At 41.5% G+C, this 12660-nt stretch overlaps 1 protein-coding gene across 1 annotated transcript in view; it reads left to right on the top strand.

The window, feature by feature from the left end:
• The window catches only part of LOC145392421 (cell adhesion molecule Dscam2-like), a 331196-nt gene that overhangs the window by 137188 nt on the left and 181348 nt on the right, over positions 1 to 12660 (top strand). The window contains exons 8-9 of the mRNA XM_080266830.1: positions 792 to 912; positions 3111 to 3287. Of these exons, the coding sequence (XP_080122956.1) occupies positions 792 to 912; positions 3111 to 3287 (298 nt within the window). The remainder of the gene's footprint in view (positions 1 to 791; positions 913 to 3110; positions 3288 to 12660) is intronic.

Below are 12660 nucleotides of genomic sequence, written 5' to 3'. Positions count from 1 at the left end.
ATAGAGAGAGAGAGAGAGAGAGAGAGAGAGAGAGAGAGAGAGAGAGAGAGAGAGAGAGAGAGAGAGAGAGAGAGAGAGAGAGAGAGAGAGAGAGAGAGAGAGAGAGAGAGAGAGAGAGATACAGGGGTGAGAGGTTGTCGAGAGAGAGAACGAGAAGGAGAAAAGGGGCAGGCTGAAAGGTGGCAAGTAGGATGCTACTCACATACGTCATTCGTGTGTGATAGACTTTAGTTAAACTTTCTAAGAAAATAAAACTGTAAATAGTCTCATACTCATCTTTACCTCTCCTGTCATTGCATGACAAAGGGAACTAAGATTATCTCCTTACATACCTACTCACGTATAACTACGGCTCATCCACGAGTACAGTATATGCATATGTGTTCTACAAAACTTACTACAATCTCTACAAAGTGTCTACACTCATACTAAGATGTTTATAATTCTGATATTGAAATAGCCACTGAAAGTGAAAGTTGGTAAATAGAAACAGACATGAAATGTGATTATATTCTTGCTTATTGCTTTGCATGTTGTTGTTCTTGTTCTTTTTGTTGTGACTCCAGGTTCATCTGGATGTGAACCCAGTGGATTGCAGCCTGATGCTGCCTTTCTCTAGCGGTCCACCACCCCTCGTATCGAGGATATGGGAAGAAGTTAAGGGACGTTTGTATTTTCTTCTATGCATCGCACGTAGGAAAATGCATGGTTGAAAGTCCTGTCAAAAGGTATTCCTTGTCATAATGTATCACTTACATTAAAGCTGCCTTACCTTTCCCTCTTCCCCCCAGGTGTCCCCCAAATGGGTGATGGAGCCCTCCGGTAAAGCAGTGGTGGTAGGGTCAACTGTGGTGATGGACTGCAGCGCTAGAGGACACCCCAAGCCTATACTGTCATGGATGAAGGCACCAGGTGTGTGAGAGAGAGAGCAAGCTTGAGTGTGTGTGTGTGTGTGTGTGTGTGTGTGTGTGTGTGTGTGTGTGTGTGTGATTTAACTCTATATTTTTTCTTACTTCCCCTTTAGCCTCTTTAATTTCTCGTACTTATCCCTGAAATCTATCTGTCCTCCCTTAACACTTCCACAAAACCCCATACCGGTCCTTCCTCAACTTTCAACCAATTCCACCCACTCCTCAGGTAAAGTGGAATTGAGCTTTCTTGCACCAACCCTCCAACCTTTCTCTTAGCCCCTCCAACATCCCCTAAGCCTCTCTCATGCATCCCTGGAACATCTCACCTAGTTCTTACTACCTTCTCTTCAATCCAACTTCTCTACTTTATCTCTCCTATTCCCACTTGCCTCTTTCATAATCCCACGAAGCTTTCCCTAAAAGATGCAGACTAGAAGTTCTTGGGGTCTCGGACCGATTCTGCATAGAAACCCTTTTACATACATACATACATTCACATACATTCATTAATACATACATAGGCCTACATATATACATACTTTAATGCATTCAAACATGCAAAGAACAGAGACAGTATGTAAGGTTTTTTAAACTAATCTTTATTCAGGAATTATGGCAATAAAACAGTATTGCAATATTACCTGCATTCTTCTTTGTATACAATGGTTGTAAATTTTTGTTGCACAGTTGTGCCTAGCATGTTCTTTCTTACAGCACGCCGATAACATTTATTTGTTTTGGAGGTCTTGAGGCCTTAGCTACATTTGCCTCACTACAAATCAGCCTCTGCCCCACATCCTTCTTTGTCCCACCTGTATTCTTCCTATGTCCCTGTTACATCCCAATAACTTCTTACCCACATTCCTCTTACATTTCCAGTTATTCTAGTAGACCCTACTACATTCCCCCAACTTTCCTCTTACCTCTTTCCAGTTTGTTTACATTTCCCATACATTTCTTCACTCACCCTCTGATAAAATCCCATTTCCCCTTCCAAAGCCGTTTCGAAACACTTTTATTCAGCCCGTCAAGTGAGGTGGCCCGCAAAATTCCCCCTGCATCTCCCCTGTCCAGCCTCTCCCTCAGTCCCTCCTTCACCCCTTCAACTTCCCTCTCAGTTCCTCCGGCTTCCATCGAAGTCTTTACCACTTTTCTATCTGTCCTCTTATTTTTCTTTGCCCCTCTTTCTTAGTCCCTCTTCCATTCCTCCTGTGTCTTTCCTATCTCAGCCTCAGGCTTTCTTACATATTCTCAAAATCCCACCAGCATCCCTTGTCCATCTCTCTTTCCATTGTGTCACCACTTTCAGTACCTCCTCTAACTATGCTACCCATATTACCAAACAGTTTCGGTGGACACTGCCACCATCTTCAGTGGTCAAGATAGTGAGAGGGAGTGACATACTGACTATACAAGGGTTCCTTTTTATGCGTGTGTGTGTGGAAGGGTGGGGTAAAGATGAGGTGGGGTGGAGTAGATTGTAAGCGGGGATTAACCCAAGTAAAGAACAAATGTACAACATATTCAGAAGCAGGCATATATAAAATTCCTTGCAAAGATTGTGAACTAGTTTACATAGGAGAAACAGGTCGTAGTTTGGAAACACAGATTAAGGAACACAAGTATGCCATAAGAACATGTAATTTAAATAATGCAATATTTAACCATGTTTGTGAAGCCAACCACAGAATTGACTGGCAAGGTAGCCATCTATTGTATAGAATTCATGACTTTCGGAAACGAAAGATTATTGAAGCCATGTGTATCCAGAAATACGAGAATTTCAACCTTAGTGAAGGTATGTACAAGCTAGATCCTATAATGAGGTCCCTAGTGGAAGTGTCCCTTCCTGCTACGACACAGGTAAGGTCAGATAGGAATTACACCTGACCTGTCCGGTAATGTCCCCCCCAAAATCCCCCTTGGGTTAATCCCCTCTTACAATCTACCCCACCCCACCTCATCTTTACCCCACCCTTCCACACACACACGCATAAAAAGGAACCCTTGTATAGTGAGTATGTCACTCCCTCTCACTATCTTGACCACTGACGATGGTGGCAGTGTCCACCGAAACTGGTAATTATATTCTTCGTCTACAAGTGTGGGTTTTATTCACCGTCTTTGATTATCACGCAAGAGTGATTCATCCAGACATTATGCTACCCATATTCTAACTCAATCCAACGCACCCTACAGGCGAAACGGCGAAGAACTTCCAACGCCTAGTGGTTGACGGGGTAAACGTGAACCTGGCTGCCAATGGGTCACTGGTGCTGCCCGACGTCAAGCCCAGTCAGGCAGGATGGTATCTGTGCAGCGCTTCCAACTCCGTTGGAAAGTCTATCTCAAAGGCTGTTCAGCTGAAGGTCCATGGTAAATTCACTTCCTTTTCAACTCCTCTCTCTCTCTCTCTCTCTCTCTCTCTCTCTCTCTCTTCATGTTTTTATTACTTATTTACCAGAGTCCATCAGGAAGCTTCTAGTTCAAGTTCTATGGTAAGTTTGAGTCGTTTCCTTCCGTAACTTAAGTGAACATCATCATCAAATATTAACCAGCCTTGTTCGCGTCATTGCAGCCAAGGCACAAAAGTATTTTATTAAGGCTAACATTAGACGATCTGGTTCAGGTAAGAGGAGACTATGCTAAATCCAGGGTTAGCTACCTTTGGGGAGAATAATTTCTTGTCCTGAATTACGTCGGGAAGTCCTCCTGTAAAGTGATGCTGCTTATAGTGAACATTATTTTTTCTCTTTAGCGGAATGTGCATGTAGTCATCTTTGTGTCGCCGTTGTAGAAGTCTTGGGTTGGTTAACCTATGCATCACGGTTCGAATTCAAAAAGTGACAACGTCCCTTTATCAAGTAAAGCACTACCAAAGACGTAGGGTGGTCTTCTGTGGCTAAAGTGATCTGGAATATGGCTGGCTATGCTCGTGTCTGGGAGGTACTGATTGATTGTTACAGTTATTTTCTGGTAGGATATATATTATAGTTTAATGCTTCACACACTTAAAATCAAAAGGCAGTTAGGTATGTACTTATTGGTGACATGAAGCCTCTTGCATGTTGTGAGAAATTCTGCTCGGTTTTTCAGATGTGATCAAGTTTTATGGTAGCCAAGGCGCATGTACTGTTTTCTGGTATTTGGTGTCTCTGCTGTATGTTAAATGCCGAATATTCTGGTTCAGGAATTATATAGCAGCTCCTTTTTGACAGAAAAGTAATTTTTTCCCAATCTCCCAAAACATAGTTTATCTTGTCTATTCTACAATGTCATTCACCGTAAACCAGGAGAATCCTTAGTTAGCCTAATGTACAGCAAAACTTCTGAGACAGTGTACTTGATTGCTTGAAGTACGAATAGGGGGTGATTTTATTTTGTGTAAAGCTGTGTAAGACGATAATGGGTGTGATAAGTTGTGTGAAGACATAGAAGTACTGAGTGCATACAGCCGTGGTTAGCTTAGATCTCTCAGTGACCGTTTTTACAAGTTTTATAATCAATAAAACAGAATGTTTGTCATTCTGCTTGTCTATTTGCCCCTTATGATAATCGAGGGGGATGCATATAGAACTCTCCAAACAGCTCTAACATGGGTAGTTTTTACGACGACTATATATGTGTATATTACAGTTGCCAGATTTTGTGAAAAGTTAAAATTGCAAAAAAGTGGATTTTCCTAGTGTCCCTCTGTTGGCAACAATGGGAACTACACGTTTTTCGGTGCGTTTATACACACTTTTCAGAATGTCAGAGCATAGCTAGCAGGGCGAGCAGTGCAGCCAGGATGAGCACAAACTCGTGTAAATTTGAGGTGTTTGGCTCAGAGAACATAATTTAGACTAAATGATGAATCATATAACAAACTTAAAAGCATTTATTTGTTAATGTTGATTTTTACTCTATTTCTGATCAATGTCAGTGCATAGATTCCGAATACTATATTTGTTTTTGTGTAAATCTAGGGTTACAGGAATTATGCAACAACGTATGTATGCAACAGCATATGTACCATTTCGAGAACGTTGAGAATATCAAAGAATTTATATACTTCCTAGTTTCTATTATGAATATAACTAGAAAATGAGCAAACAGTAACATCACAAGGAATGAAGGGCACATAGCATCTACATATGCACTTTTGATCTTGAGTTTGCTCTGTAGCTGTGATGACAATTGCACAACAATCCCCAAACGTAATCACCCATCATCGCTTCATTCCACCTGCCCTGATATCTGGTTTCCTTCAGCAGAATATCATGGTGGAACCATTCACCATGCTCCTCGCTCACTGCACCCAAGTTGCTTTTGAAGAAATCGAGGTAGAAAAGCAGATAGTGAAATTTGATTGACATTCTTCATCCAAGCTGGCAGAATGCGCCAACCAGGTCATTGACGAGCTGTGCGGAATCTGGTTGCCAAGAATACCTTCCACAACCCCCATGGAAGTTTTACCCTGGAGTTCATGACTTGCAAGCATTCTTCGAACTTGCGGCCCTGTGATTATACCAGCCGTCACCTTTGCCGCGCTCTACTTGGAAAATATTGATCGGATATGCAGAAATGCATCGCCATCCTTGTTGATGGCTTTTATGCATTGTTTCAAAAGACCAAGTTTTGTGTTTAGCGGCAGTAGCAATACCTTCTCTCTGGAGATCAGTGGAGCTCCCAGAACATTGCACGAGCTTTGTGTGAGACTCTCAGAGGCCAGTCTTTTCTCACGAAATGTTCTTCATTGCTCCGGCTGTCCCACAATCATAAAGAAACATGCGTACTTCATAGAATGGCCTTGCATTCCAAGTAGGAACGAAATCATTTTGAAATCCCCACAAACCTCCTAACTGTGATCTGAGTACTTGATCTTTGTCAGACGAATCTTTACTGGTATTTTAGCCACCTTACCCTTACTTCCCCCACGACCACTAGCACTAGCACGACGTTTCGGGGTCTAGACACTGAATTGGCAGATGTACCGGATGCTAAATCCTGCAGAGAAATGCTTTTCCCAGGCTCCACCTGCACATGCTTTCCATGGTGAGTGACATTAGGGTTGGTGGCAGCAGACTCTCTAATCTGTATTAAATGTTCAAGAATAAGAGGGCTTACTAGGTCGTGTGCGAGTTTCACATTTTCATTTGTAATTTTCCTCATGATGCGATCTTTGTCAATGGGATAGAACTCTGCAAGCAAGAATTATAAGCTATTTACCATGCAAAGCCTGTAACTGAAGTTAATGCAAAATATAAACACATCAGTGATGGTGGCCCAATTTCCCCACCATATGGGGCCCAATTGCCCCATCGTCAGTTTTTGTATCCTGGCAAGGTCGCCAATAGCTTTAGCAACCTACAAATATCACCACATGTACCTTATCATATATATGGCTTATGACTAAGAAAAAAAGGATATGGCTTAATTTCTACATACTGAAAAATACCTTAGTGTTTCCTTATCTTAAAAAAAAAAGAAAAAAATGTAGATCATCCATTTTTGGCATATGAGAAATAAAAGTGCCAGGAATTTTTTCATTTTAATAATACTGTGGTTGCAAAATGTGCTCAATATATCACTGACCAAAATGCATATCTATTATTATGTGCAGCTAAATTATATATATTGAAAAAATAAAAAAAAAACGAATGTAACCATAGCAGGGGCCTGATTACCCTGCCCATGGCCAAGCTGTCCCAGGTTACGGCACCCCTTACGGGACTATGGCGTCTGGCTGTATATACATGCATATACCGTATAAATCCCCCGGTATATATATATATATATATATATATATATATATATATATATATATATATATATATTACAAACAGAATTCTCAGTTATTGTATATTCTATGTTGTATAAGTTTTAAGATGTACAAGTAGTATGGCCGTCCATACCGGATCACCCAGAAGACTGAAAGCTGGGGTACAAGGGTAGCTCAGCATGGAGATGAACATGGCCATTTGAAAATTGAGGAGCTCTGTGGAGTAATGACGAATGCGCCAAAATCGAGACCGAGAGACTGGAGGATATAATAATGAACTTTAGAGACATTGCGCCTTTAGAGCTCCTCCATGGATGGTCTTATATTATTTTTTATGACAATGCTCCATGGACAGACTAATATATATATATATATATATATATATATATATATATATATATATATATATATATATATATATATCTGTTGTCTGTTCTCCATTTTCCTGGTTAAAATATTGTTACATCCCTATCCCACTCTGCCACAGGCTCCAACAACAGTACTTCGGTATGGGAAGAACGTTTTCCAGTGAGTTGTTCTTCCTATGGTCAGCCTTTCGGTGCACATCACACAAGATCAGCTGAGGCAAAAACAAATACTGGCTTTTAAAGTCTAGTGTCTTTCTTTTCCAAATAATTACATATAATGCTTTCCAACTTCACATTTTTCACAAGCACCAGAGATAATCTTCTCTGACTGCAGTTATACTAAATGTTTGCCAACAACACTTCACTATTTTCACAAGTACAGAAAATATACAAACTGCATTGCACTGACACTGAACTACACTCAAACTGAACTGAAACTGACTGAACTTCTCTAGTTTCTTCCCCATCCTTATATAAGCTTCATATATTCTAGACTAGAATATTCTATACTTTTACACAGTTCCCGTGCATTCCCGAAAAAGTGACGATTACAACAGTTATTGTACCAACTCGGAGACCTCCAAAACATGCCAGAGTAATCAATCCCATAAGTAAAACATTATAAAGAAAAGGAGCCCAAAAATTAATGCATAACTTACAAAATAACAACCCTTATAAACAGTAGGCTAACTGGCAACTCTGACTCATACTGGAACTGCGGCAAACATTCAGAATTCTCCAGAACAATCTACAGTAGTTAGCAATCTAGCATCTCAACACTACCCCCTCCTTAATCCTTTTGTTGTCCCTAGAAAACAACACAATGCATACAAACATTTTCCTTAATCCAAACCAAACATTAAATTATACACAAAGTAATACTTCATCTTATCAGGTCTTCTATGATGCTTCCGACGACGGCCCTGCTCCTCCACACAGGCCATTCCTCTTGGAATGTCTTGGTCGTCTTCCTGATGCACGTCTCTTGGGAAACTGTTACCGTCCTCTTGCATTTCCGCTCCTTGGTCCTCCTCAATACCCTCAGCTGCGGGAAAGCGTGATTCCTCAGAGATGTTCCAGCTGTACTGTCCTGGCCGATGGTACTGTCACAGATGGTTCACGTGTACTACTTTCGGCCGAGACTTTCTGTCTCCTCTGAATCTGATACATTACATCTGATAGGCGGTCCAACACAGTTTAAGGCCTGTCCCATGGGCTCTGCAGCTTCGGTGAGCGTCTCTTCTGAGGATTGAATAACCAAACTTGGACATCATTCTTGAAGCTCACCTACTTGCCGTGGCATCATACTTGTACTTCATCACCTCTCCTGAAAACTGAGGGCTGCTCGCACTTGATGATATAAAGTTGTGGACATATCAAACACAAACACCCGGTCCACCAGCTAGGTGGTGTAATGTTCTCCGCATCTGGTAACACTGTTATGTATGGAACTAATCCTGGTAAGTTCCATACATACCAGGATTAGTTCGGTCGCTTGGACGAACTGAATTGCTGCTGTGCAGTTATTGGTGGTAATACAATATATAAGCAATGTTCCACCAGAAGATATACCGATAATGGCATGTCTTGATTATGGTAGGTTTAGAAAAGTTATATCACACAATACATTCTCTACATAATGGTGTTTTTATGAATGACATGGATTTCCTGAATGGTTTAGTTTGAGTCATTAACTACGCAAGAGTTAACAATTCATCATATAAGTCATAGTTATCAGCTTCCCCAAAACTATCAATGAACAGAAAATTATCGTGACGGCCACCCTCCTTACCGTGAACGTGACAGTGGAAGACCTTTGACACTGAAGCAAGTTCACTACATACAGGAGGTAGTGCCAAGGGAGGCAGCAGGTTGGGGATGGGGAACATGGGAGACAGGATGAGGGAGGTGGGTGAGGAAGTGGGCATTGGTCAAACTGGGGGCTACAGGAGAGAGGTGATAGGGTGGAGGATGGTGAACTTTGTAGACAACAGGAACCACAATGGGAGGGATACAATACAAGGTGATGACTAGGCCAAATCATTGTTTCATGGACGATATGGAATTTTACAGTCAGACCATGAAGCATTATGCTGATGTTGCCACATCTAATCGACCATCATGGTTTGTAACAATTCACATCACCCTTTCCACTGGATGGCTCAGTACTCCTGTATAATGGATATGGTGAATATTTGTTTATGTGCAAATATATGACATGTCCCTATAGTCTGACAGATATTACAGCTGTTGTCAAAGTGATTGGGAATTACTCTTGTAGCCTATTACATAGTACCATCATGGATGATGACTGATATAGCAAACAGGGTAGGGAGGCCTATGTAAATTTTTCCTTTATCACTAATAAATTCAGTATGACAGTAACGATGGTCCCTGTGGTTCTCATTAATATCAGTATGGCACCGACATAAAATAAAGGTGGATATACTTAATCCAAAGTATGTTACCATTTTCTGTATGTCGTGTTTGGCTGTTGATTTCACACATTGCCAGTGGTTGTTATTTATATTTCGGTTCTTACTGAGCAACTGTCATAAGCCCGAAGCATTCCTTCACAAATCCTCGAGTCAATAATGGTGGAACAAGGTTGTAATGTCTGCAGTTATCCAGTCTGAGCACATGCATGTTAAATAAAATGCCATTAGTTACAGAAATCGCTTGTATTGACCTATACCATGCTAGCGACGTAGATCTATGTCTCCCTCTAAAACGCCAGTGATGTAGCTCTACATCTGGCAGCACTGAGAAGTCAATGCAAGCAACCAGAGTAAAATAGAACGTAATTATGTACCTTGCTAACATCAGACATTTCTCTTCTACGCTTACAACACTGATTTAAGAGCGTGGTAGCCGAGTGACTTTCTTCACAGGCTCATGGCCGCTCTGCTGTCTCAGTAACCTTGAAGCTTTCAGAGGTCGACAGGCATCGATCTGATTCAATTCAAGCAACTTTCTGGCTTTGGTGATTACTTTCATTAGTGCCAGGGATCTTATATTGATGCATTATGCACATTTATTCACGAAAAAAGTAATAAATCAGTCAGCGTAGAGGGGTATCATTTTTTATTTATTTTTTATTTTTTGGCCCAGAGAGGTAAGGGTTAAATGTAGACACTTATCTGCAGTGTGCTTTGTTATGTTAAATAACTGAGTAGCGTTCACGGTTATGAAATTAACAAGATAAAAATAAATATAAGGACCATTGCCTTGTTCACGGAGAGCAACTACTGAGCCGCACATCTCAGCAGTGTCCGAAAATGGAGCTGTTGCCTTGGCTGAATAACTGTGTATATTGTTATTCATTAAAGAAAACAGGTGAACTGCTGCCATTGATGTATAAACATGTGATCCACGGTTCAAGGTGTAGCAGTCATTACGGCCATCTTCCTTTCCCGTCAATACCCATGTCTGAGTGCACGCAGTTGTCAGGAAAAGGGAGGGGTGGACAGTGAACTGGATACTGCGGTTATGTATCAAATTGCTTAACAATTATATGACCTTCATACCACGATTTATTCTATCAGTACAGGGTTAACAGTATTCGACATAAGGATCATGCAAGACAGCTGTTAAGACATCTCTCTACCCACCTATTGTCCCACTCCAGTATCGCCACATATTTCTGGGACCAAAACTATCCTCCTCAAGTAAATCACGTTTTCATTTACATTGCTACCATACAGATATTAACGAGAACCATAGGTACGAAGCACTACTGTTAACTGTTATTTAATGCGGCAGGAGAAAATTCCTCCCTCTCCCTCTTCTGCATTTGATATCGCAGTCGTCATCTATGATGTTGTTACTACTTAAAGCAACAAGAATAGCTCCCAGTCGCTATGACAACAGGTGTGACATCAGACAAACATTCTAGGGGCGTTTCATATATCACCATGTGATGATATAGTCGTCACCGTACGCTAATAATGTAGGATTTGTGTAATGTGTCACCCCGTGGGGAGTAGGTCGTCCTATAGACGATATAATAAAACGTGGTGGTAAACTGAGTAACGTGCCAAAGTCTGGATATCGTTTAACTGCCTGATTATCAAACTCCATAATCAACATTAAACTATAGCTGTTTTGGCACCATGACACCAGCATTATCATTTATCCATCCCATCCTAGCTTCCTGCCAGTGTCCATTCTCCCATACCCTATTACTCGTGACACTCGTCTCCTGCAGTCCACTCCCCCCCTTCCACCAGCCAGACCACTATTGTCCCCTCCTCATCACCTCCCTCCTTCTGTCTCCCAGGTGACCCACCCTGCCTCCTGTGGCACCACCTTTTTTAAAACTGCATCATTTAAAGAGGTCTACCAGTTTCAGGTTCACGGTCAGGAAGGAGGGGAGTTACAGCAATTTTATGATTATATTGATAGGTGCGGGAATGGAAATAATATCATAATGACTTATATGCTTGCCATCAGTAAATGTTGTATGGTTCATGGCGTTTGTCAAAAGTCACTTACTAAATCTGTTATGTTTCATTTGAATAAAATACGAATATGTATGGTGTGAAATTATGTTATTGCCATACTCACAAATGTTGTTATTTTCAGTATACTGTCAGGTGGATCATTGTTTATATATCATCAATAACTGGGCACAGTGGCAATGATCACCGAACTGGGTTCGTCCTAGTGACTAAATGAAACTTTGTGTAGTTCCATACTTATCAGCATTACCAAATGCGAGAGCATTACATCACCTTGCACGTGGACGGGGTGTTTCTGTTTGATACATCCGGAACTGTACCTCAGCCAGCCTTTCCTGAAGATGCATCACATAGCTGGAGGTGTCTACAGGTAATTATTCACCATTCGCCAGGTGGCCTTCCCATTAACAAGTCAATCTGTTAGTGTAACTCGCGGCCTGTTATCAGTTTTGCAGGGGTGTAGCTGATAAACTCATGGGATGCAGACCGATATGCCATAAACAATGCAAGTAATTTCTGGTCCCATTCCTTTTGGCCGTCTACACAGTACTTGGTTAGTTCTTGTCCCAGGGTCCAGTTGAATTTCTCCAGTCTCATCTGACTGTGGCCATAATGGGGTCACTCTGCTCTTCTTGATCCCCAATAACTTGCAGCATTCACGGAACACAGCAGACTCGAAGTTTCTACCCTGGTCTGAATGTAGCTCTCGTGGCATCCCAAAGCGAAAGAAAAACTGGTCAACCAACACCTGAGCAACAGTCACAGCCTCTTGATCAGGGATGGCATAGTCTTCTGGCCACTTTGTGAAGTGGGTTATGGCAACACATATTATACTGGTTTCCTCTTTCAGAGAGTGGCAGAGGTCCAGCGGTGTCCACCGCAACTCTCTCCATCGATGCACCCACTCGGTACTGCTGAAGAGGGGCGCAACCACGATTCTTGGGTCCATTCTTGGCACAGCATACATCACAGTCCCGACACCATTCTTCAACATCATGCCATATGCCAGTAAAGTAGAATCTCTGTTGCAGCCAACTCACAGTTTTCTTCACTCCCAGGTGCCTGCTAGTGATCTGGTTATGGGACTCATCCAAGATCTGAGACCTCATTTTCTTTGGAACCATTAGTTGCCAATACTTGCTGACACCATCAGGTGT

Source organism: Coenobita brevimanus, chromosome 22 (genome assembly GCF_032717465.1).
Source record: "Coenobita brevimanus isolate Jiangsu-jjx chromosome 22, ASM3271746v2, whole genome shotgun sequence".
Classification (NCBI taxonomy): Eukaryota; Metazoa; Arthropoda; class Malacostraca; order Decapoda; family Coenobitidae; genus Coenobita; species Coenobita brevimanus.
The sequence above is the reverse complement of the archived record's forward strand: the minus strand, read 5'-3'. Positions and strand labels throughout refer to the sequence as shown.